The sequence below is a fragment of the Scardinius erythrophthalmus genome, assembly GCF_964197995.2.
Source record: "Scardinius erythrophthalmus genome assembly, chromosome: 6".
Taxonomy (NCBI): domain Eukaryota; kingdom Metazoa; phylum Chordata; class Actinopteri; order Cypriniformes; family Leuciscidae; genus Scardinius; species Scardinius erythrophthalmus.
The window spans coordinates 9,264,263-9,291,520 of NC_138226.1; the positions used below are offsets into that span (position 1 = coordinate 9,264,263).

The following is a 27,258-nucleotide window of genomic DNA, read 5'->3' on the forward strand; positions in this document are numbered from 1 at the left end:
GAACAAATAGCATTAAGTATAATGATAAATGATTAGGATATGACAGTTATAATCATAAATAGTCTACTGCTGAACAAAATCAACTAATACTCAACCTGAAGAAGTTCCTTGACCTTTACTTCTACTCAGGATCCAGTTTTATAAATACAGTTCCACTGAGAGTTCTCAAGTTTGAGACTACATCTGCCTGCCTGTGTATCTTTATCTTAGAGATGACATACTGAGGTTAAAAGATCGACAAGTGTTCTAGAGTAAACAGTTGTGCTGTATATAGTCAACCTGTAATGAAAAAAACCCTAAGCATTATACTGTGAAAACATCAATGGTCCAAAATAAAATAGCACACATGTAAAAAGCCTGAGAGTCCTTACATTTGGATTGGCTTCACTTGAACACATGAATGTAGTGTGAGTTAATGGCCCGTTTATGGAGTCTAACTACATCTGGTTAAATATGTGTGTTATGGTTCTAAAGTGTCTCGTAATGACATTTAGACCCTTTCCACTTTGTAATATGCACTTAGAGACACTGAAATGACTGGAATAATAATAATAAATGAATGTAGTCTGTTGAGTATTGCTGACAGCTGATTTTATTCATGAAAAGTCATGGTTTCGACATATACACACTTCATTCTACTGTAAAACATTCATATTATCTCCACATTGTCACTGTTTTAGTGCAACATAATTCATTCCAGAAAAGCTTGATTTAGTTTCACATTAAAGGGTTGCTCGGCATGACTGAAAGAGTAGTAAACACACACACACAAATGAAATAATATAAAACCTTATTCACAACACATTGAGTCTGAATTTTTTCTCTGTTTTAGTTTTCGCACCATAATATATTTGAAACTAGAAGCTTGAACAATTTGAATAACCCAAGTTAAAGCAAATAATAAACAAATTGGATAGAAGAAAAAACCCAATGTTGGCGTTTATGCAAAGTGATGGAAAACAGAAGAGCATTTGCACTGAATTAGTTCTGCAATAAAAACTAAGCAAACAGCTATTTACTGTGTAATCCAAGCCAATATTTATGTATGTGATAGAAGGTCAAAGGTGTTCACTTGTTGTGCGTGGACAGATGAGGTCACGATAGGACTGTGCTAAAAACAATGAGAACATTACCGCAGCTTTCCCACACCTTTTGACCGATGGATTTCCATGTCTTTTCCTGTTGTCTCTGATCACTGGATAAGGAGTTTTAAAATTACTTTATGGAAATTTTACCACAAAGAGCATTTTCTAGCCAATGAAATATTTCCGAGTTGAGCATAACAGGTCAAATTCATATTCACAGTTTTTTTTTTTTTTTTTATGAATGTGGAACCCTGATGCTATTTTCATTTCACTTTGTTTCGCAAGTTGTAGGTTTGTTTGCTGTAAATGTGAATATGATTTTTTTTTTTTTTTTTGTGGATGTGAATTACTCATTTGTCCATTAGATAAATTAACAACTAAACAAAACAAACAAATAAAAAATAAATCAAGCACTGATTCTGTGACTATGTTCACCAAACAGGATGCAAACTGTTCAAAAATAAATCCAAATAATACAAACTATGTAAATCAAATCAAGATCAACACCCGTTCATAGTTTCAAATAAAAATAAAATAATTTTTAGACATAGGCTATTTCTCCATGTGTAAAGTCACATTCTTCAATACATGTTCTGCTTTTGATCATTCATTAAATGTCATTAAAAAAATCTCAGATTTTTGTGGACAATACATTTCTTAATATAGTTGAGATATTTTGGATGATTTAGATCAAAACAAGATATTTTTCAAATGACCAAAGATAGTGATAATCATTCAACCATAAAGTTACTCTCATTCATGGGTATAAGCGAATCTTTCAGCAAAAACGTTCAAAATAACATACTATACTAAAGATTCTCATAAACATTCAACGCTGCAGCTAATGTATGTTTAATAACATATTCTAGTCCCTTCAGGAAAAAAATGGCACTTCTCTGAGACATCTCCATTCCATCCATGCATTACAAGTTCACTAGTTTCCAGGCACATCTTGAACCAGCCGATCTCTACATAAACAACTTTGGCCGTTGTACCATCCTCTTGCATTCACAAGGACTGGAAACCAATGGGGCTGCCGATACGCTATGAAGAGGAATTTGTACCGATGCATGCTGTATGCTACTGTATGCACTGAAATCTGCGATATATAATACATTCCTGGTGTTAAACGCAAAGACTTCAACATATCAAAAGTTTAATCCGTTAAGTGTCAGTGAAACCCAAACCGTGTGTGCTTTAATGAACTGGGAATTCTTGCAAAAACGTCACTCCCTAAAGCTGTGAGGCCTTTCAATATTACAATAAAGTCAATCCACTTTAGATTAGATCAAAACACTTTGTAAAAGATAAAAAGCATCTCGTTTGACAACATGATTTCAGTCAATAGTTTTCATATATACTGATAATCACTACAGTATAACAACTGGCAGTAATAAAAGTATTACTTGTGCCATAAAAACTAGTTCAAAAAAAGATATACACCATTTTCCACAAATCTCAAGGCCCTGGTTCACAATTGGAAGATACCACGAAAAATACACATTAACATGACATTTTTTTGCGTCGAGTGATGGACTAGTCTTCTTGATTGAGTTTCGTGTATGAAATACAGTCACTCTTCTCAACCAGGATGGGTCCAAGTTCCTGACTACTTGCCAGAGATGCAATGCTGGGAACTGCTAAAATAGGTTTGTCAAAAAGTCATAGGAAAGATGTGTATGACGGGAGGAGCTTAAAGTAAGGATGACGTCCTGAACAATAAACACAACTGCACTGTGCATGCTGGCCACAGCTTACGGAGGGTAATGCACTGAAATCCATTACGCTTTTGGACGGCAGGTTTTGTGTGTATGTGTGTGTGTGTTTCAGGTGGCGGAAACTCTGTGGCGAGGCCAGAAGATTCTGTGCTTTATCTGCGTACACACACACACCGCACATTTAGCGGCCCATAAGGGCCCACCAAGGGCTGGGATGTCCTGAGGCTGTGTCTCTCTCTGTCCATATCCTGGAGAACCCCGGAGCCGTCTCGTCATCTCTCTGGAGGACGTCCAGTGGTGGAGCTCACTGAGAGATGGGTGCTGCAGGGCTTGACGGGGTTTGTGGAGTGCTCTGGTAGGAACGCAGAAGGACTTTGTGCTTTGTTGCCACCTCTGCCCTGACCTGCTGCTGCTGCTCCAGGAACTCCTTGAGGCGTGTGGTGGTAAATGTGAGAGTCTGTCTCCGCAGTCTCATTAGATAAGCGTCCTGCAACCAGGAGTTGTTAAAGCAGTCCTTAATGGTAGGACGGGCCCTGAAACACAGACAAAATCAGTAATCAGTCAACATCAAAGACACATAGCCTGGCCTATCCCGAAAGCTAGAGATATACACTATGTACTTATACACTATGTACTCAACCGTGTAGTGTATGAACCTTATGTTTATTTTGTCTTTCAACATCGGAGTCTGATAGCCCACCCCTCTCCACTACGTTATTAAAGCTGCGACAGTTGAGTGAATGAAGGTAAAATTATAATTTCAAAAATAATACATTTTAAAACACAATTATAATGCAAAAATATCATTTAAAATATTCACTTAAAATAATTGAGAAATTACCATAATCCTCAATGGTGATTCTAATTAGATCCTCATTGCTGTTATAAAATTATTTCTCACATTATTCAATCAAAAATAATTTTTAAAAAAGCAGCAACACTGCTATGATGTATAAATAATTTAAATTTTAAATAATATCAGCAATTTTACAACATTTTACAACAGCAATGAGTACCTATTTTCTAAATAATTTAAATAAAACTTATTATATGTATATTATTATACAATATATTATATATTTTATACATATATTATGTATATAATATATGTATATATACACACACCCACTGTCTTACTCACCAAGGGTAGCTGCACAGGATCTTTTTGAGGAACAGAGAGGCACTTTGGGACACATTTTGGTAGAGCTTACTGAGGTCAAACTTGGCTGCCTGGATTCTGGCCTCTGTCTCAGCAGGGTCATTCTCTGTAAATGGCAGTCTCCCACTGAGCCTGAATGGTGTACAGCATGACAAAAGCTTCGAGTTATACACTAGAATAGCATTTATGTCAAACATAATCGCAGACACTGACAGCTCACAAGCTCCAGAGAGCTTCTGGAATGTGAAATTGTAACGATTCAAATGCTCCCGCTGACATAAGATTGCTAACTAAATTGGAGGTAACACAGAAAGCACCACACAGCAAAACTGGACATTTAAAGGGGTGATGAACTGAGAAATCAAATTTTCCTTGAGCTTTTGACATATAAGAGATCATCATACTATAATAATATCCTGTAAGTTTCAGAACTGAAAACTACCTTGTTAGTCCAATAAAAGCTTTTATAGACATCAGGCTCAGCAAACGACTCCTTTTTCAAAGTGGGGATCTATGACGTCAAAGAGGATAAAACACCGCCTCCACAAAAGAAGATCAACGCCTACTTCAACACGGCCTGTTTAGCCCCGCCCACCGATTCACCCAAACATGCTAAATAACATAGGATGACATGATGATTGCTAAACCGGATCGAGCTACTTCCAAGCAATAAACATGCTGTTTACTAAATATTGTGCGTGCCTGTTTGTGGAAGAAGACAGTCTGCATAAGCTTCCTTCGGACTCCAGCATGGTTAAACTTTATTAAATCAGTCAATCACAATTTCCCGACGGATCTGCCAGCAACATGTAAGTAAACCATGTGTATTCTAATGCCTGATCTGCGATCAGTGATTTCTGATGTGTAATTATTCAAGTTCAGATATCTTTCTCTTAAAATCGTTCAATACTATTAATGCATCAGTGACTAAACGATCAACTTCACATAATTTCTCGTAGTATTATGAAAATAATCTTTTTTAAACTGTTATTAAATTATATACAGAAAGCGATCAAAGAACGATCCATTTCCATTCGCCCAAGCTGTCAATCAAACAGCACAGCGCGAGCCGCGAGGGCTTATCTGGACACTTACCAGACTCGTGATGAAATAATGACACTGTTACACTACACAACGAAGCTCTTACTGTGTATTCACATCGTGTTTGCATTGTGATTTGGTGTAAGCATTTGTGAGAGTGCAAAAATTGCATTGCAATGATAAGATCTTTATTCACGCGATCAACAGACTGTCTGTCATCCGCTCAGTGCTCATCATGCTGCAACCTTTCATGTGATGGAATAGATTTACATATAATGCTTTAAACGATTCTTTTCACGATTTGTTAATCTCGATAGCTGTAATAGTAAAAACGTAGTAAAAGTTTTCGAGAGAGTTCATGTAATACTAGCTATTTCATATGCAAGCATGTCAGCCAATCACAGCAGTCGGCGTTTGCACTGCAGTCTCACAGCAGACACGCCCCTTAAAACGGAGCGTTCAAACCTGAGGCTGAAATCAGGCTTGGAAAAATGGCTTTTATTTATAAATTATGACAATTTTTGATATAAAAATCATACTAACATTATAAGGGCACCCCAGGCAACATTATAAAATAATAAAACAATCCAGTTCATGACCCCTTTAAAGTCAACATAAAATCAAAATAGACTTTGTTTACTTTCCAAGACAGAGTTGCAGTGGACAGCACTCACATGATATAAGTCAATATGCCAATGCTCCAGATGTCAGCTGGTGGACCCACCACATCTCCTTTCAACATCTCAGGGGCTTTGAGTAATCAGCAGAGATTAAAAACACATTAGAAAGTGTACAGAATTGCACAATTACTTAAACGAGAAGGAATGGGATACCATGGGAATATCTAACAAAGAACAACCATACAATATTTTAAAAGGATTACGAATATGATGCAAATAAATAATGTTTGTCCATGTTTGTAACACGACTTAGACTGTTGAAAGTGTTCTGAGTGGTTGCTAGAGGAGGAGTAGTTAATTAGTGACTCTGACTTTTTTTTATATTAGCAAGAAAATATTGAAATATATGAAACAATATGTGCAGAAATGTTGTCTTACACATATAGTCTAGTGTCCCAATGGGTGGGCTGAACTGCTTCAGGAACAGTGGATTGAAGGTCTGCGCACTACCAAAATCAATAATCTTAACCACATTCATGTAAGTGACAATGATATTCTCTGGTTTGATATCCAGATGTAGGATTCTCCGGCTGTGCAGGTAGTCCAGACCCTGAAGTATCTGTACGATATATGCCACCACGTCATCCTCTGAGTATCGGAACCTAGGAAGGGAGATAAACAAAGTGTTTTACAATTTCAATTACAATTGTTTTAGTACTTTTTATAGCTCTGTTCACAACCCCCATACAACTACCCCATACACCATCAAGTCAAGTGTTTGTGTAGAAGCACACAATGCAAAAAGTGCTGGGGAAGGATTGAAAAGCGGCGTCATGAGGACCTAAAGAAGCACGCAGCAGTCTCTGACCTGTCAATCAGACTGTAGAGCAGCTCTTTCCCTGAGCAGCACTCAGAGATGAGCACCAGGTAGCGTGGGGTGACGTAGGCCTCATGCAGAGCCATGACCTTCTCGTGGTGGAGGGACTTCAGTATGTCATACTCCTGTAACACGGCCTGCTTGCTCTCAGGCTCATACGGCACAATCTTGGCCATGTACAGGTTACCGGTGGCGTTTTCCCGACACTCTCTGATCACGCCAAAACGACCTCTGTGGTGAAGAAAATGCATGATGATTAATAGCTGTCAATTATATTACTTTTATATTTATTTATATTACAGCTTATTTTTTTAAAAAAAATGTTGCTTGAAAAATGTCTATATTTTGGTTTGGTTTGATAATCTGTAATATAGTGCAAAACATATGTACATCTTGTCCAAGTGTGCAAATATTTTTTGGGGTCACTGTACAATAGAACTATGAATTAGTTAAAAAAAATACAGACAGACCGTCAGAAAGATATTCTATTTAAAAATAATGAATAATATATATATATATATATTTATAATACATATTAATTATTCTAAGAAACACACACACACACACACACACACACATATATATATATATATTCTGAATTTTTTTTCATATTCAAATTCATTTCATATTCATATTTCAAATTTCGGAGTTCAGTGTTCATTTAATTATATATATATATATATAATTAAATAATTTGAAACAACAATTACATCAAAAGCTGATTTGCATGATGATACATGATCTTGAATGCTATTAAGTGAGGGTATAATTATCCTTTGGTCATGTCTTTTCTCACTTAGAGAAGCCTGGGATTAAAAAATTAAAAAATAAATAAAATAAAATAAAATAAGCACTTCTGAAAACACTGAACAGAAATAGAACTCTAAACGACTCCAAAACGTGGAAACAGCAGTTACATCAAAAGCTGATTTCATGATGACAGATAGAAGCCAATTATTTATAATGTATTCTAGTACAGCATTTATCATGCTATTCTATCATATGGATTACTTACAGATACTTTTGTATTTGATGTTGCCAAAAAAAAAAAAAAAAAACACTCAGAGACACAATAGGATAAGGTAATATAAAAGTGATCAGTCATTGCACTTTACCTTGCTTTCTCATCCATGAATGTGTAAGGTTTCTGCGGGACACCCTGCCTTAGGGTCAAGTCTCCAGGTTTTCCTATAGGGGTCCTGCGCCCGGTAGGAGTGGCTCGTCCACTTGGGGTCATACGAATGGGTGTGCCAGTACCCTCCCCTACGGGACTCAGACTTGTTACTAACACCACGGGCGGTGACAGGGCAGGAGAAGGCGTGTTTGGGATGACTGGGGTCACGTGTGCTGTGGTGGCGGCCGGGGCATACATAGGCAATGAGGAGATAGGCTTGCCGATAGCGGGCGGAGGGGACAGTAGTGGAGGTGGGGACATTGGAGGAGTTTGAGATGGAGGAGACACCACATTGACAGGAGTCTGAGGTTTGGGCAGAACGACAGGCGGTGAGGGTTTGGCAGGAGGAGGCTGAGCTGGGGAGGGTTTGGCCACAGTGATGTTCAGAGTGGTCTTCGCTTTGGCAGGAGTAGGAGTAACGGGAGGTGGAGTTCGGACATCAGGCGCAGTCCGTTGACTCGGGGGAAGGGCAGCCGGGGAAGGTGTAGTAGCTGACGCAGGAGGAGGCACAGGCTTTACCGGCTGGGCTGCAGAGGGCGCTGAAGTAGCCAGTTTTACTGCAGCAGGCTTCATTGCAGGTAAAGACATGGTAGATGTCACTACTGCTGGTGCAGGAGCCGGAGCTGACGAAAGCGTTTTGACAACAACTGTTCCACTGGACTTTTGAGGTGCTGTAGAAAAGACTTTGAATTTGAATAACGAAGAAGCATAGATGCATAAGTTCCATTAAATATATATATATTACACTACTGTACTGCTCAAATGTTTGAAGTGAGTTTGATTTTTTGTATATATTTTTGAAAGAAGTCTCTTTATGCTCACCTGGTGACACTTGGTGATCAAAAACAGTAATATAGTGAAAATATTGTCACAATTTTAAATAACTGTTTTATATTTGAATATATTTTACAATATAGCTGAATTTTCAGCATCATTACTCTAGTCTTCAGTCACATGATCCTTCAGAAATCATTCTAATATGCTGATTTGGTGCTCAAATAACATTACCTTCTATTGCAAATTTTGAAAACAGTTTCTTGCTTAATGTTTTTGTGGAAACCATGGTATTTGTTTCAGGATTGTTTGATGAATATAACAATGTAAAAGTCTTTACTGTCAATTTCAATCAATTTAATGCATCCTAGCTGAGAAAGTATTCATTTCTTTTAAATAATAAAAAAACAGTAGTGTATATAATGTTATATTATCATTTAAATAGGAGGAGAAAAACATTTTGTAGTTGACATCAAAGCCATCAATCTAATTAAACTGCAATGTTTTGGTTCAAATTCATTGTCATGTGTTAGAAGCTAGACAAATTTGGTAGTTTTGTGACATTTCTTTATCTTTTTTTTTTTTTTTTTTAAATGGTAAAAGAAAATACAACAATATGGGTTCACTTGCAATGAATATTAACATTGTGTTGTTTATAAAATTATTAGCTCCTGGCAGCATTAAACTGTTGGAAATCACTGATCTAGACAAAACTTTTGTGTACCTGTTGAGTCCAGGACCACTTTTTCAGACAAGTTGCTGTAAGGTCCCTGGCCAGCCTTGTTCACACAGGCAACTCTGAACCTGTATGTGGCACCAGTTGGAAGGTCCATGACGTTGTAGTAACAGTCAGCCACACCTGTGGCTACTATCAGCCAGTTAGTCTCACCTGTAGGAAAATAAACATTGTAAAGAAGAATTGGTTGCAATACCCATCCTTTCCAAAAGAGGGCAGTAGAAGGAAAGATAACTGTCTTTCCTCTACATTCACCACCATTTTTTTTTTTTTTTCATTTACATATGAAATAAACTAATAGTAAGAAAATTTTAATAATTTGTGAAATCAAGATGGAGGGTGGATTTTAAGAGTGTAGCAAAACAGTATTAACATTATGAAACATTACAATTTTTGCATTTAAAATAATAGGGAATGCAGCTGACAATCTTTTCAACATTATACTGTACTTTACAAATCCCACTCTAAATCATCAATCAAAGCAAGATGAATAAAGAAAGATGTCCACTAACCCTCTTTCTTCCTCTCCAGAGAGTAGGTGCATGGTGCCGTGGTGTCTGAGGGTCTCCACACAACCAGGGCGGTGTTTTTATATTTCTGAGGAACCTCAGGGGTCCCAGGACTATTAGGCAGACCTACAGAATAATATTCAGTTTTTACTACTAGAAATTCTTATTTGGTTGATCTGTCTTGACAAATATTTACTACCATTCAAAATGTTGTTGTCAGTAAGTAGTTTTTGTAATCCTTTAATTCAGTAAGAACATATTAAATTGATCAAAAATGACAGTAAATATATTTACAATGTTACAAAACATTTTGATTTTTTTTTTCAACATTGATAATAATAAGAAATGTTTCATGTTTATTCAGTTTAGCATATTAGAATGATTTCTTAAGTATCATGTGACACTGAAGTCTGGAGCTTTGCATCACAGTAATAAATTACATTTTAAGAAATGAAAATTTATTCTTTTAATACATAAAAGAAAACAGTTATTTTATATTAATATTTTTTCACAATAATAAAGCTTTCACTGCTTTGACCAAATAAATGCAGCCTTGGTGAACTTCTTTCAAAAACATTTAAAAAATCTTACAGACCCCAAACTTTTGAACAGTAAGGGCAGTACTGACTTTTTTTATAATGTGACGTTTTATACACTGGACTTATAAACAATCATATAACTATAAAACTATAGAAATTCCCAACAGTTTTACAATTGCCACTATTTTTCTTGATCCTGGGAACCCTGCGGAAAATGGGATATTATCATAATAGCCACATTTCATGCACTAAACATAAAAAACTGTCCCCGGTGAGGCAACTGCATGATATTTGGACGTCTGCTAGCAAGTCACCTTTCCATATTAATCAGCTCTGAAGCACAACAAGGAGTGAATAATTTATGACCTGCTGTTAGGAGAAAATGGCTTTGCAAAATAAGCAGTGCTTTAGCCTGCTCATGATTTTAGAAAGCCAATGGCATTTCTGTTCTCAAGGCTAAAAGAGCTCCTTCCTGAGTCTAGCTGTGAGCTATGCACTAACTCTTAAAAAATAAATTCAACTGTTCTTTCACTGTGTCCCACTTTCATCTCTGTTCTAGCCTTTACTTTTCTGAGAAATTCTGGAACGTCGCGTTATGGTACTTCTCTTCTTTTTCCCTCCTTAAGGGGTTTTCACACTGACAGAGCTATTCTTGCTGCAAAGTGACTGGATCTCATTTGCTTTCAATGAGAGATCTGAGGCAACTTCACTATGGCAATGTAACGTGAGCATGTCCAGTGACATGTCAAAGTTGAGAAAACTAATGTGTAAAAACTGTTGCATGCAACTTACGAGCAAGGGACACAACGCATGAGCTGGTGACAGAGGCCAATGCGTTTGAAGCCACACATTCATAAAGGCCTGCATCTTTCTTGGTGGTCTTCATTATCATCAGCAGCTGCCTCCCATCAGGGCAGGATATCATGTTCATCCTTGGGTCAATCTCAAGTGGTTTCTTATCTGAGAATACACAAAGTTGAAAAGCAAAAATGTTAGTTGGGAATTTTAACTTTTTCCAAAATCATAATCTTAAAGCTACAAGCTGGTGTTCTCTAATGCTTATATTGACATTTTAGACTTGTTACTTTGAGATGGAAAGACATCCTTCTATATTTAGCCAAAAAATAAACAGGTTTGGTTATGTCAGCACAATGACTATTAAGGCATCTGGATCCTAGGTTTTGCACAGTACAGATCCTGATTAAATGCATATTGTATATTTCTTGGTATACTGTTCTTAATTGATCATATATAATCTATCTTTATCATATATATAAAACAATTAGGAATAGTATACCAAGATATACAAAGTATGCATTTAATCATCTTTTAGTATGAAATGAAAGACTGAAAGACACTATGCTAACATAGTGAACAAAATCTTTACATAAGTGAGATAATACACTTACAATATTGTACAGTTATTTTATAATCAGCTGTTAAGCATATTGTACTCAATTTAGGTCAGATTCTATTATCTTTAGTCCCATCAAAGCTAATATTATCATTTGAATCAGACCTTTCATCCATGAGATGTGTGGGTGAGGGCTGCCAGCAGGGAGGCAGCTGAGAGTGACAGGATCTCCCTCCAAGAGAACATGGTCCCTCAATTTGATATGGAACACAGGAGGGAAATCTAATTGTTGAGAGAATCAGTGAAAAAGTAAGTAAGACAGGCACTATAATTTATCTCCCACAGCTGTGCCAAAGCAAATCTATATGCATAATTGATTCATTGATGATATATGTAAATGTTTATGACAAAGCAGGAAGTCATCAAACAGATGTCTCTTTTTGCGCAGACATTACAGTGAAATACGCAAATAAAACAAACAATACCAGATGTTTGATTTGTGTACTGGCGAGAGCGGAGAGAGCCATTTTCCCTAGCAATGGAAGCTGGTATGTCTGGTTGTGAAACTGTCTTGTCCCTTTTTCCCCTTGTCAAGCCCCAGCGGTCCCACCGTGATCTACGCTCAATATCTGCACCTGGGAAAGAAAAATGATGGTCTTTAAAATCAGGAGAATTGACAACAACATGAAAGAGTTAATGTAATAAGAACATTAACCAGGAAAAACTGGCATACTTTTAACAGCTGATTCTGATTGGATGCTTGACATGGAATCGAGAGATTCTGATGAGGTCCCTTTCCCTGACTGGACAGCCAGTTGGTTCTGTGGAACACCCATCCTCTTCAGACTGCCCCCCTCGGAGGTGGAACGACGCATTTTGGTGAATATAGGTGTCCTCTTGAGCTCCGTCTTGCCTTCATTGTCGTCTTTCCTGTCCTCAGAGTGGCTCCTAATCCTTGTGGATAAGCTTGCCATGGTACTGCCAATCTTCTTGCGTATCGCAAGGATAGGTGACTCCGAAGGTGCTTTGGACTCAGGCTCTGGGGGAGGCTCAGGACCTCCATCCAACCTCACCATTTCAATCTCCTTCTTTTCTTGGGATCCCCTCCGTCCCAGTGCCCAGGACAGACGTCGCCTGGGTGCTGAAGCCTCCTCCTCTTTGAGCTTCTCCTCCTGCCTCTCCACTGATGGGGTCCTTTTCAAGCGCATGGAGAGTCTCCTCATAAATCCAGGGTCCTTCTCTGCCTCACGGAGATCCTGAACTGATTTAGACTTCTCCTCTAACCTCCTTGGCACAAACTCTAAAGGAGCACCAATTGGCCCTGGGCGATACATTTCTTCTGCAGTTTCAGGAGGAACAGTGGTGGGCTTTTCTTCAGTCTTCTGAAAAGAGAAACGTTTCAGACTACGAGTGAGAGAGGACTCGCGCTTTTTGAAGCGAGATTCAAAGACCTCCTCAGATGTAAGGTCCTGGATGTTGCTTCCAGGAGACGGCTCTCGCTTAGGAGAAGCACGAGTGGGAGTCTTAGGAGGACTTGGCTCTTTGGGAGGGTGTTCTGTTGAGGCAACCCGAGAAAAGACTGCAGCATGTTTAGTGGTTTGATGAAGATCTGATTTGGATGAAGAAGCTGATAAAAGTGTTGGTTCAGAGATGTGTCTGGAAATGGGTGCATAGACTGGAACTGATGATGGGGTGGACATTGGTGAAGGTGTGGGGACAGGAACAGGATCAGGTTGGCTCGATGCCTGGACCGATGGAACCATGATGGTCTGCATGATACTGGCATATGCAGACATCCTACCATCTGGCAGCACTGTACGTGCAGGGAGAGATGGGGTCACATAAGTTGAGACAACACTGTGGGGGCTGGGAGCTGGGGCAGCTGTTGGGGTCACCATGATTGAGCTGGTGGAAATGATCTCTGGAGACTTTGTTGATGCCTTTACATCCTCCTCAACTTCTTTAACCTCCATCTCTGGAGCAAGAGGCTCCATTTCTTTCTCTGGCTCTTTGTCCTCTCTTTCTTTATCTTCCTCTTCTTCGATTGTTTCCTCTGCTACGGGGGTCTTCTGCTTAATTTCAGCAACTTTTTCAGACTCTTCACTGGGTTCCTCTAACTTGCTCTGGCCCTTCTCTTGTGCATCAGTCTCCCAAGATTTCTGATCAACACTTCTGACTTCATCTGCATTAGTCTTTGACACAACAATGACTTCTTTGGATTTACTGTCCTTGCAGACTGCTGGCTCTTTTTCCTCAATTTTCTCCATTTCATGTCTCTTTGGTTCTGGCGTATGAATTTTTGGGGTGACGGGGCGAGAATCCTTGACTGGCTCTGTGAGAGCAGACATAGATATAGCTTGCTGCAGCCGCCTCTCCTCTATTTGTGCCAGTGGGATCTCTAGAGGTGCTCCAATCCGTCTGTGCAATGGCATGGGCTCTGAATCACCCTGGCTGAAGGAAGCACTTTTGCGGAGTATCTTGGTCTTTGGGGTGTCATCTCTAGGTGACTCGCTGGATGCTGCTCTAACAAGTGGAGGGTTACCGAGGCGAGACCCCCTCACAAAACGCTTCTCATCCCCCATGCCTAATGTCTCCAGCAATGGGCCTCTTAATCCGCTCATCTTGTTGTCAACAGAGCCACCCCTGAGAAGTCTCTGCCTCATCAGTTCTAATTTCAGGGCATAGTCTTCCTGGCTCAGCTTTGCAGCTCCTGGGCTTGGGCTCCTCCTTGGAATCTCCATAGATACTGACTTTTGTAGAATTCTACTTCCATCGGCTGGGCTTTCTTCAGTGCCCTCCTCAGGTTTAATGTGGAGCTGTAGGGCACTGTCAGCTGAGCTCCCTCTGCGCAACTCTCCTCTGCGACGTGCTCCCTCTGGCTCATCTGACTCCATGCTTGAACCTCTGCGCATTGGTCTCTTGGCCTGTTCTGCCCTTTTGGCCAGTTCTGCTGGTTCTTCATCAGATGATCCTTTTTCATCTTCTTGCGTTGACCTCTTTCTGGCTCTACCCCTAGCGACTACATCTCCACCCTCTCTCTCTGACGTCTCCACTTCCATCGGCTCTGACTTCTGATGGATTGAAGCAGGCCTCTCAGCATTTCCGTTTGGTCTACCTGTCATTTCATCATCCCCTACAATTTCAGTCAGTGACATTCTAGATCCTGAGAATTCCATGTTGAGGGGCATTGGGATAAAAGGCAGCTCATCAATGTCTTCATCCGAATCTGAAGAGGATGAAGGTGGTGGTGAGCTTTGTTTCAGATGTCGTGGAACAGCAATGGAAATATGGCTGGAGGAGTCATCCAGTAACTCGGGTATAGACCTCATCACCATCTTAGATTTATAGCTGATAAGAGATCGCTAAAAGAGATGTGAACATTGTTACAACGACATACGGAAAGAATCTATAATGTTCTAAGTGCTGAAAAGCCCCTAATGTTATCTTACCTGCCATTTTCTTCTAGACAAAAACTTTTTAAGGTGTTCTGTGCTGATGCTCTTACCCTTATTCAGGGTCTAAAAGAAAGAAATATGTATTTAAAAATGACAAAGTAAACAACTGTTTGCATAAGAGTTATAGAGAGGAAATCCTTGGTTCTGAAATGTTCGCAACTTAAATTAACTTCAAGTGGCATATATGTTGTACTAATTTAAATAACGCATTTGGATAGCTATGGGTTTCTGTTGTTACCTTGAACCAGGGGTGCCGAAGACATTCATTAGCAACGGGTCTCCTGCAGATAAAACAACATTAAACAAATTGGCAGTTAACACAAAGTGCTCTTAGCAGTGGAAACAATTTTCTTGACAATACATTTTCAACAGGAGCATGGTGCAGCAGATAAGCCCTGTAGATTCCACTTACAATCTATCAGCCACCAGCAGTTTGATGACGAATCCCTTGGCTTCATGGCAGAGGTCGGTAAACATGCTTTCTTCAAAAGCCACGTTATAGTTTCTGATGTTGAGAACAGAGCTGCGGTCATTTTCTCCAGCAAAAGGAGAAACTCCAGTGAGACTGCAAAACAAAGTTCTTTGATGAAATCTAGCTGAAGATACTGGTATTAGTGATGAATATTCTAGGTAAATATATAATATAATAATTTAAAATTAGATAAATAATTTCATTATAGAGATATTTGACATAACCCTACCACAAGTATGTTAGAACTCCAACAGGCCTGTAAGAAAAAAAAGTCAAATTGTGAGAAAGACACTTATGTATTCATGACACTTTAGCTGCATACAGATTTGTTCAAGAGCTGTTTTGTCAAAGAGGGACCAGGTGCTTTACCAGATGTCCGTTGCCTTGGAGACGGGTGTCTGGTTAACAATCTCTGGGGCGACAAATTCTGGAGTGCCATATTTGCAGTACTGTGCCTCATCAGGCGTGAACTTTACAGCATTTCCAAAATCACATATGCGGATCTGATCACTAGTTGGGTCTGCCATAAGGATGTTATCAGGCTGAGTGGAAATATAGAGGATTCTAGTCAACACATTGGTTCCTTACTGTGATTATTGCTTACTTATAGAAGGAAATGGTGATGACAGCAAATTACATAATGCTTACCTTGATGTCTAGATGAACTATGTCAAGCTGATGAAGATAGCTAAGACCCTCCAACAGCTGCCTCACGCTGGATCGGATCTGCGGTAAACAATACAGAGAATTTCTATAGGGTCGGGCCAATGTGATGAGTGTATCTAAACTGTCTGAGTAAATCTAAAGCTTCTTTCATCTGTGAAATAAAGTAATATATTCCTTATCATCAAGATAACTAGAGGATGCAAAGATAAATTACCCAGGACAAACCACATTTGACAAACTGTAACAGAATAGTCTGTTCACACATTTGAAACTTTTATGGTCACTTTGAAAGATCAAATTGGTTCACTCACCTCTGACTCCATTACTGTTGACTTCTTTGTAAGCCTTTCGAGAAGCTCCTCATGGCATCTTTACACATTGTCAAAGACAACAGAGTGATGGGGAAAAGCTTGTGAACAACTCATCATCCTTACACCATTGGTGATTAATGGGTGTACAACAAGTGTGATTGTGCAATACTGGATGTGAGATAGTACATAAAGTGTGGTCCAAAAATAAGTTCAGTGTTAAACTGAAAAATTAACCTGGGTTAGAATTTGGTTTATTATTTTGTGACCAATAGTGCAGAATCTTAAATATTTATTATATGTTTACATGCTTTTGCAACACATTCTCACTCCCAACTCGTCACATATTTATAATGAACTTAAATTTAAACATGCTTTTATGATCAGTGATCCCTAAAGCTCTCAGAGATGATAACAAGGATACAGCTCTGTAATGATGATAACAGCATTCTTCTTCTCGAAGGCGTCGTGAAAGTAGAGGATCCTCTCATGGTCTAGATGAGACAGGATGTTCAGCTCTTTCAGAGCGGAGGCCTTCCGTTTAGCACGAGCGGAAATAAACTTGGCTGCATATTCAATCTTTCCTGCCTTCTGTATCACCCGCTTCACATATGAGAACGCCCCTCTAAGGAAAGAACATTTCTCATCAAATCGTAGAAAATGAGAACATTTGTCTGGGGAAAGAGTGAATAATGGTTTATTCATTGTTTTAACAGATGGTAAAAGCAAACTAACTGATAATTAGCTAAGCAATAGCATGATTCAGCCAGTGAAAATATAGTGTTTAAGCAAATATCTTTACCAAATGTAATAATTTGTAAAAGATTTGTGCACAAATTGTACAAAAACTATCAATTCTAATATAGTTTGCAATTAGCATGTTGCCAAGCTAATGACTCTGTATTCTAAGCATAAAAATACACAAGTATTTCTTTTTTTTAATTGAATACTTTAATTCAGCAAAGACGCATTAAATGAATCAACAATGACAGAAATGTATTTATGTCATTAGTACTGCCATGTATTGTATTTCTCACGGTTTCCACAAAAAAAAAATATTAAGCAGTAGTTCTTAATTTGATGATTACACAAAATTGTTTCTTGAGTATCAAACTAGCATATTAGAATAATTTCTGATGGATCATGTGACACTGAAAAAGTGAAGACTTGTGTAATGACGCTGAAAAATCAGCTTTGCCATCACATGCATAACATACAGAAAAATGTTATTTTAAATTGTAATAATATTTCACAATATTACTGTTTTAGTGTATTATGGATCAAATTAATGCAGTCTTGGTTGAAAAAGACTTCTTTCAAAAACATAAAAAAATCTTGAACATTTAAATGACCCCAAACTTTTGAAAGGTAGTGTACAAACAAATATTGCGTGAAATACTCAAGTTTTGTTAGACTATACATTTTTCTCAATACTTTTCAGTGTATGTATAAAATCTATATTTATTATGAACATTTTCTGTTCACCATCTGAGGTCAATGTTGCCAAAGGGTCTACAAAGAGCACTCCTACGATGCCTTAACATCCTTTTAGAGCAGAAAGCTCACTAGGTTTGGGAAAAGAGTGTGTAGCGCTGTAGCATGTGTCTGTTTGCAGCGGGTGCAAGTCTTAATAGAACGGTGGCAGTCGGCCATGAAGATTATAATTAAAACACAGAGAAAGCGACAGCATGCAGAGCAGAGATACTGAGCCACAAAGACTGCACTCCTCTCCGCCCAGTCGAGCGCTCAGTGTACCATTGTGTCAAACAAATAACCCTCTCTTTAAAATGTGGCTTTGACCATATTATACCTAACCATTTCAAAGATGCAAATCTTACCTAGATTAAAACTAAAATGGTTTGAGGAGTATGATTACTAGATCTGTCAATTTAATTGCATGATATATTGATATATTGAGCATATAATAAACATTTTGAAAACCAAATTCAAATATTCAAAATATTCAAATACGTTGTGGAAGAGGAGTAAATCCCTGAATAGACCTAACAAAAAGTGGCTTTAGAAGCTAATATATTGTTTATGTCCACTTTATTGAACGCATCGCTTTAAACTGACAGCCCTAATATTTATATTAAGGGATTTTGGGTAGTTACTCAATGCATAGTCTCAGTCTCAGACGTCATGCCCACGGACCGTTGGCTGACCGTCTGATTCATACAGTATGGCACAAAAATTGGAAACACTTCAGGAGTTTCGAAGTTGTCATCTGATTCTACAGGTTTTCCGAGAGATGTGTTTGTCGCGTTTTTTAACGGTACAGAAACAAAGATGCCATGACACCAAACCCCCTCATGGAAAAAGCAAGCCGTTGCGTTTACAACTGTGACAATGAGCGCTTCTCAGGATCAACTAAATGCTGGATTTTCAAAAGAATGTGAAATATGTAAAGTTCACGGCATAGACTCTTTAAAATACGTTTACTTCAGTTTTACACACTGGTCAGTTATTGTAGGCATAGACATAATATACATAGACGCCCTATTGGCCGCTGGATCGTACGTCAACGGCGCCGCCATACTGCGGAGGGCAACTTTCCCATACCTCTCATAACGAGAATTGAGAAAAATGCCTATTTCTTGTGCTGCTTGGGGCTTTACAAATCGCCACACAATTGAAAACAGGTCTCAGGGAATTACCTTTCTCAAGCAAAACTGAAAATTTGTTTCTGGTTGCATTTCATTTACTATTTTTATTTTCAGAGGAGAAAGGCCACGAAATTTAAAAATACTACTGTTATTGTGTCACGAAATGTAGTTTTAAGAGTTTTTCAGTCGACAATGTAGTTGTTTAAAGCTCAAATCTGTGGTTTATTTATAAAGATAGCGCCTTTTTAAAAATGTTATCTGACGTTTTCGGAGTTGTGAGATCCAGCGATCCCCGCGGGCGCTCAGCGCTCATGTACCCCGCCGAGAACAGCCTTGCCTCGGCTATAGTGCCTGTCGTACACCGCTTCTGAGTTCTGACGTTAGTCGCTGTCAGTCTAGTGAGAATAATTCGTCTTGTGTTTATCTAACGGGCGATCTTTGGTTTCATTAATCTATAATTTGTTCCTTGGCAGATTGTTTTGGCTGAGGGCAAAGTGAAGTTTCATATATATTTAGGCTATTATAACAGTGTAGCCTGCTGTATGTTTGACTGGATCGTTTACTTTATTTCTTGATTTGTATAGCTTCTTATACCTTTTAAAAACTGAAATTTAACAAAAAGAGACAGGGTTGCGTCATTTTTTATTTTATATAGCCTATGTAATAATATTTTAAAATGTATAAATTTACATTATTTATTATTGTTATTATAATAATATACCACTTACAATTATCAATCTATTATAGTTATGCTGTCAAATTATTTTACTATTCATAGTAACTATTTAACCTATTATTTTTTATTGTCTATATTCTGTAATTGATATTTCATATTCTACTGCTATTATTAAAGTATACATAAACTATATGCTATTATCAATATATTAATATTATTATTATTATTATATTAGTACTTATGATATTATATAATTATACTTTTCATTACTATTTTATTTACTGTATACTGTTTGTTTATTTTATTGACTAAACTATTTACTATTAGCCTACCTCTCACTTTATCTTATATTTACTATTTGCATTGCACTGTAGTTGTACCATATCATATTACCATAAAGGATCCATCAGTTATCTTTGTTATTGCTAAAATCGGGTCAATGACAGAATATGCTTTTCCCACAATAAGAAAACTTTATTTAATTTAATGTGAAAATTAAATTATATCTCAGTATGGGGGTGTTCACAATTCTTATCCAAGAATGAAAAGCTAAATACATGACAAGCCAGAGCTTTGGCCATTCCTTATTAAAAAAAAAATAATAATATATAAGTCTAACTATCGAGAGTTTAACTAACTACAGATGGAACTTTTTTTGTACACCACATACAAACCACTGAAATCGGTTGATAAATGTAATTTTTTTTGGTTTTTATACAGAAAAACCGCAGCTCAGCAGTTTACTTGCATTTGATTACAGCGCAGTCTTGCCCTCCACAAAATGGCGGACGCGTTGACGTATCGCAGCAACGTTCCAAAGCGGCCAATAGGGCGTCTATGTATATTATGTCTATGATTGTAGGGACATCAACGTGTCATTTTCACGCCCCTAAACATGATGAGGAACAAAACAAACTGTGATTGGTTGCTTTACATGTCAGTCAGACGGCCTCTGGGCGGTCCTTGGCCAATGAAAGCTGCTATGCGAGACTACCGTACTCAATACAGAACCTGTACAAACCTTATTAAGAAGTGCAAGGATCCCATATTTTAAGGACATGAGAAATGCCAGGGGTCTTTTGGCCTCTTCTGATGTGGCTGAATCATCCTTTGATTGTGGAGCATGAAATTGCATACTTCCAGACCAAAAGTGTATTTTAAATAATGTGCCAACCCTTTATCCGGCTGAAGCTTTATTAAACCTTAGACGTTTGTGATGAGTCAGAAGACCTGAGATCTGTCATCAGCGGGAGCTGATGGAGTCGGCTTTTTGAATTTCTAGGCCGACAGAGGAAATCATTAGAGATAAATGGTGTGTCTAAGTGAGGCTCTGGGCGGATGACTCACCTCCCAATTTCCTTGTGCACGTCATAGTAATCAGTGAGTCTCCGCATCTTTCTTAGGATGGACGCCTCATCCTCCATCGGGTCATCTTTCTCCACCTTGACTACACACAGAAAGTCAAGAAAAAAAACAAATCACAGAGACAATTTCTGAAAGCCAATAAAATGAATTGCCAAGCACAGGCTGCACATGCACAGTTTAAATTTTTTTTTTCACAGTTTTTTTTAAATATATTTCATATATATTCTTGCAAATATGCCTACAGTATGTTTATTTGTCTGAAAACTTAGTGGTATCTCTTGTTGTGCTTTGTTAACATTATTTTCTATTTATTGTGAAAAAATGTTAAACAATTGTATTTAATATTAACTGAAAATGGTTATTTAATATTGGGTAAATAACAAAACCTATTTGAAATTAATTAATTAATACAAATAAATAAAGATACATCTAAATATTATATTTTTAATGTATATAATGCTTAGAAATAGAAATACAACCTCCTTCATTAATGGCAAAGTGCTCACCGGTGTGGACGGTCAGCTCAGCCTTGCAGGACACGGAACCGGCCAGATTCTTAGCAGTGCAGGTGTACACTCCTGAGTCATCTGCTTGAGTGTTAAGCACCACTAGAGAACATTCATTGTCATCGTACACAAATGTGAAATGGCTGCTTTCGGACAGCAGGATGTCTCCCTGAAAATCAGAGGAAAACAAGTGGAAAAGATTGACTAAGCAGCCATCCCACTGTTGTGATTTGAATTTGAAATGCATTTGTGTGGGTTTGAGGTGAACAGGGTAGTGAGGAATTAAACAGAAGGCAAAGCCCTGAGGCAGGAGATGGAATATTCAAAAGTATTATTCAAAGCATAAATTAGCATGATTTACAGATTTACAGTGATGATGCTCCCAGGGAGGTGATATGGCTAAAGGAAATATCAGACAGGCAACATTAGTGAGAGATCAGGTGGGAAACAGGCTGACGTGGTTTGACTTCAGGATCAAGATGAAAGTCAGAAGTCTCAGCTAAACTGACTGCAACTGATACGAGAACAGCAAACGTCTACCACAGCATGAGAATCATGAAACAGCAATAACTTTTGGTTTCAAAACACTCAACACAAGAATGTCTCAGCTACATGATAAAAAGTCGAAAGGTTTTCTTGTTGGCTGTATCAGTGAACACAGAACGTGTTTTTCCATTCCACCGCCCATCTTTTCCATTGCTTTTCTATGTTAATGCGCTAGACGGACGTGTTTGACAGTTGTACCCGCGTCTCGCGCTAAAAATGCCATTCTAACGTTTAAAAAACGTGTTTCGACACATTGCGTTTTCCACTGCCTACGCCTCATGTTTTTGGATGTAAATACAGTGTGTGAATGGTCCCAAATGAAAAAAAAAAACCAGCAAGGTCCGTTTACATACTGTAGAGCCTGTTTACATTGAAAACAATGGAAAAGCAGCGCAGTGGAATGCAAAAATGCATTTTGTGGAAATGGCCCATACTGTTTCTCATGTTTTTTTGTTGCCGGAGTATCTGAGGCACAAGCTGTAAAGGCACAGCCCTTATCTGGAAAGGGGGAGGGGAACAGCAGCTCATTTGATTTTAAAGATACACACACGAAAACATTGTGTTTTTGCTTCTACCCAAAAAGGGGAGCTGAAACTTCACAGACACATTCTGGGGGAACCTACGACTTACATCTTGTAAAAACAGACATAATAAGTCTCTTTTAAATGGGCTGTTTTTTTTTCTGCTATTTACATGCCTAGTTCGCAAACCGAGAGTTGAATATTATAGACTTTCACTGCGCCAAAACTTGATTTATTAAAAGAAAGCATTTTTTAATTGACTATAAAATCATCAAAAACTGTTCTAATTAAATTGTGCATGCACTACAACAAAAGCACACACCTTGTACCAAAGGATGTCTGGGACAGGCTTTCCTTCAACCACCACCGCAAAACGAGGAGTCTCGCCTACATTCACATCCAGGTCTTCCATGATGGACTCAAAAGTTGGTGCCACTAGAGACAGAGAAATCAATGAGACTGAATATCTGCAATAACACAGATACTCATACAGTTTGAATTCTGAAAAAGGCAACGTACCTGCCATTTCCAGGGTTAGGATGCAGGAGTCGCTGCCATACTTGTTGCTGGCGACGCAAGTGAGCTGACCAGCATCACTGCTCTTTACCTTGTACAGCTTCAGTGTATGCTGGTCATCATCAGGCATGCTCAACTCAAACAGACCCGGTCTGTTAGACAATGTCACTGCCCCTCTGAAAATATAATGCCACAATAACTTTAAGTTTTATTCAGGTCAACAACATTTACATGTCCTTGCAAATGCAAAAGAATGGTGTACATATTTTAGGTTATATGGCTATTAAATAGATGCAAGAAATAAAAGATCAATCAGAATTCAGGTGTAAGATTGAAGACTAATCAGAATTTAATATGCAGGTGTAGAAAACTCCATCAATGTCATTCAGGGGAGTGACGTTTACTCACACAGCCCTTACTAGCTGGCCTCAGTTACACAAATATTAATTTCTATATAATGTATAATGTTAAAAATGATGAAATACTAAGGGTTAGAGATTTTGAACAAACCCTAATTAAAATATTTAAGGAATACTAATAAAGTGCTGTCTTAATCATAGCATCAAAAAATATTAGCATAGGAAAAACTTGAACTGCATGTCTGTATAACAATTATTTGATATATTTGTGTACTGTATAGATACAGAGGATTTGCAGCAATGAAAACAAGTCATTTGTATTACTCTTGTGGTACTTTTATGCCTATTTTAAGGCTTGCGAGTTTAAATTTATACTTTTAATGTAAAACATCCTACTTTGCATGTAAAAGAGTAACCCGGGCATTCTTCTAAATATCTCCTTTTGTATTAGAAGGAAGAAACAACATAAGGAAGAGCAAATGAGTTTTTTGAGTGATTCATCCCTTTCGGTTTTGTATTTATCAACAGTTTCATAAGTTATTAATAAGTATTAGGCAAAACAAAAAAAGAATTTCATAATTGATTCAGTGCAGTCAAATTTAACAAGTAGCTATCCTGTGTATCATGATTTGAAAGAGTGGAAAGGCAAAACCTTCTTAATATATTTTAAAGCTCGCAAGTACATATTCTCATTAACTTTTATTGTATGAAAAAGAGCAGCTCAGACATTCTGCTAAACATCCCCTTTTATGTTTGATGGAAGAAACAACAAAAAGGTGAGTAAATTATGACAGGAAAAACATTTTTTTCAATGATTTATCCCTTTAGATCAACAGTTTCATAACTTATGAATAATAATCAGGCATAGCAAAAAAGTATCAGTTGCAAAATGATTGAATGCTAATCAAAATGCAAAATACCTCTTCCATGTGACCGATGCATTGACATGGTTGAGCGTGACTGTGATGCTTAAGGGCTGCTTTTCCACCATATACACAATGTCCGGCTTGTCAATGATTACAGGAGCCTCCTGGATGTACGGACCTGCAGACAGAGAGATAAAAGCCAGGCTCCTGCAGTAACTCATATATCTCATTGACCTGTCTGACTGTGGCTGTCCTTGTTTGCTGAGGCATACCTCTATCTAGCAGCTGCACTGGCTCGGTAGCAGGCGACGGCTTGCTAAAGGCCTTGCTGGAGATTGATAGCACCCTGAAGGCGTAGCGGACACCTTTAGACAGATTGGTGATAGTATAGGTGGTCTGTTTCAGGCAAGAGGCGATGATGGTCCACTGGATCGACCCCAGGGCCTGCTGCTGAACAGCATACATCAGGGAGCTAGGATCTGGAAATAGAAATCAATCATTTTGTGTTAAGTTTTAAATCTATAACAAAAAAAGGAAAACTGATTATTTATGGATCTAACTTTCCGATCCATTTTTCAATTACACTGCAATGAGAGGAAACCGTGTTTGACAGCATGGAACAAGGACACTAAAATTTTAGGGCTTGGACAGTTAATGCAGCATTAAATCTGCGATTGTTTCCAACAACAACACCAAGAGAGAACGTCTGTTGGAAAGCAATAAATAAAATGTTACTGTATAACAGAGCTACAAAACTATATTCAACAGGTGCCCATACTTGGAAATGTGTAAAGGAAACAAGAGCAGGTTAGGTCAACCATTCGTGCTGTTATACAACCAGCATCACTACACTGTTCTTCTATCAATATTTATGCTACATTTAGTTTAATGAAAAGTTGCCAATAGACAGGGAGCACAAATGAGATCTCTTTAATGGAATAGTTGGTGCTTTTGAATCATTTTTGAAAGTTTGTTTCTATTCATTTTAATGACATTGAAAACAGTTACCATTAAATGTTGTATATCATATAAAACTTCTCCATTGGTGTGAAAACGTCTTATAGGTTTGAAACGACAGAAATTTCCTTTATGGGCAAACTTATCCTTTAATATCTCTATTTCTCTAAGACCACAATAACATTAAGCAGAGACTTTTGTTAAAAAGTGAAGTGCAATATTTCTGCCGCACTAATGGCACAAAAAAAGAATTGTAAATTAGAGTAATAAGTCTCCCGTCTTCCATTGGTCACAAAACAGGTAGCCCGTCTTACAAACTAAAACTTTTGGTTGAACCTAATTAGGCTGCCCAAACAAACACATTGCAATTATGTAGTGGTGCAGAAATCACACTTATTTTTTTTTTAGCCTTGCTTCACCGATTTTGCTCTTAAACCCCCAAAATAAAACCCCCAGTAATCTCAATTTTGTCTTTAGAGTTTCAGAAGTGATCTCAAACTCAGATTTGCCAAGATACCAAAGTCTGCAATAAAAAGACAGAGAATACAATGACAACTCATGAGCATTTCTCATCAAATGATTTCATAAACAAATGATCCCAAATCATAGTATAGCTCTGTACTCTTCCTGTATGTCAAAACGTCTCTATTCTTTTCCCCTTAAGTATTTTACAAGTATTTTGACACAGTGTATATTTAAATGAATCTTAACTGATAACTCCATTATCCTACAGCTATGAAAGAGTAACCACTGACCAATTAAAATTGTCCTTTGGAGAACTTCAAATCTTTACATGAGACAAGTTACAGTACAAGAACAGTTTCTAAATGAAATAAATAAATACATAAATAACATGCATAATTATACCAATGGACGAATCCAGTCTTCTGGGTTTCTTCCAGCTTAGCGTGATAGTCTTGCCAGTGATGGACTCAATGACTGGAACCCCATCTGGTGGGTCAGGAAGGATGTCTAAAACAGCAAAAGTGTCAAGTTAGGAGTCTCTCACCACTTCTTACACATGCATGCATATGCTTCAGACTTAAAATAAATTGTAGTATTATTTCAAACAGTCTGAGATGTGAGTCGTAGTGTTATTTTGAACAGTCTGGGATATGAAAAAGATCATAAATAAGCAGTGGTAATCTGATGCCAATCTGGCTGCTAACTTGGGAGTGCCTAACTAATCCTCTGAGTAACTCACATCAGCAGTAGGCACAGTAAATCCAAGTCCTGCTGAAGTGCCTTGAAACACGCAGCGTTATTCAATGTGTTTCTACTTTCCACTGAAACAGGGAGACAGGGCGGGACATATCTAGCAGCTCCTCCCTTTTTTTTTTAAATAGCCAATAGCGTTTCATTTATATAACAGCTCGGCAATCTATTAGATTGTGGCCTCTAGATTTAATATGAAACTGTAACTAAAGCAAAACAGTAAACATTATCAGGCTGAGGATGTGTAGTTTGAAAAGTGTTTAATTTATGTTGGTGCATGGCACCGGTGTTATCTCTTCTACTCGTCAGTGCTGTTTCTAATGCAGAGTCTGTCTAACAGTTTCTCCTCCCTATCTCCTCCTTATCGCTTTATCTTTATTTCTATTTTTTTAGAATTCAAATGGGTCCGAGTCCGATACGTTCTGTGGTCTGCGCCGTTCTGTGGTCTGCGCCGACTCATATGACATATGATCCGCTCTGTGCTACCGTCGTGTCTCTGGATCAGAGCAGACTGTGTGAACTGCGATGGTTTACGTGACACTAACATGAAACCAGACTTCATTCACCCCAATGGAAAGCATATTTACACTGTCTGAATCGTTCCCTATCCCCTATATTGAACTATGTGCTATTCACCA

The 27,258-nt window shown here is 38.0% G+C and overlaps 1 protein-coding gene across 1 annotated transcript in view; it reads right to left on the bottom strand.

The window, feature by feature from the left end:
- Positions 1-574: 574 nt before the first annotated feature.
- Positions 575-27,258, bottom strand: part of spegb (striated muscle enriched protein kinase b) — an 83,169-nt gene continuing 56,485 nt past the window's right edge. The window contains exons 15-41 of the mRNA XM_081368868.1: positions 26,273-26,377; positions 24,721-24,927; positions 24,503-24,626; positions 23,227-23,399; positions 23,030-23,142; positions 21,641-21,809; positions 21,117-21,216; positions 16,912-17,112; positions 16,491-16,548; positions 16,162-16,239; positions 15,883-16,055; positions 15,743-15,769; positions 15,454-15,606; positions 15,280-15,322; positions 15,036-15,104; positions 12,320-14,948; positions 12,072-12,221; positions 11,752-11,868; positions 11,025-11,192; positions 9,697-9,819; positions 9,173-9,337; positions 7,616-8,345; positions 6,492-6,731; positions 6,062-6,285; positions 5,678-5,753; positions 3,945-4,094; positions 575-3,336 (exon numbers count right to left, since the gene is read on the bottom strand). Coding sequence (XP_081224994.1) covers positions 3,108-3,336; positions 3,945-4,094; positions 5,678-5,753; positions 6,062-6,285; positions 6,492-6,731; positions 7,616-8,345; positions 9,173-9,337; positions 9,697-9,819; positions 11,025-11,192; positions 11,752-11,868; positions 12,072-12,221; positions 12,320-14,948; positions 15,036-15,104; positions 15,280-15,322; positions 15,454-15,606; positions 15,743-15,769; positions 15,883-16,055; positions 16,162-16,239; positions 16,491-16,548; positions 16,912-17,112; positions 21,117-21,216; positions 21,641-21,809; positions 23,030-23,142; positions 23,227-23,399; positions 24,503-24,626; positions 24,721-24,927; positions 26,273-26,377 — 6,794 coding nt within the window. The 3' untranslated portion in view covers positions 575-3,107. The remainder of the gene's footprint in view (positions 3,337-3,944; positions 4,095-5,677; positions 5,754-6,061; positions 6,286-6,491; positions 6,732-7,615; positions 8,346-9,172; positions 9,338-9,696; positions 9,820-11,024; positions 11,193-11,751; positions 11,869-12,071; positions 12,222-12,319; positions 14,949-15,035; positions 15,105-15,279; positions 15,323-15,453; positions 15,607-15,742; positions 15,770-15,882; positions 16,056-16,161; positions 16,240-16,490; positions 16,549-16,911; positions 17,113-21,116; positions 21,217-21,640; positions 21,810-23,029; positions 23,143-23,226; positions 23,400-24,502; positions 24,627-24,720; positions 24,928-26,272; positions 26,378-27,258) is intronic.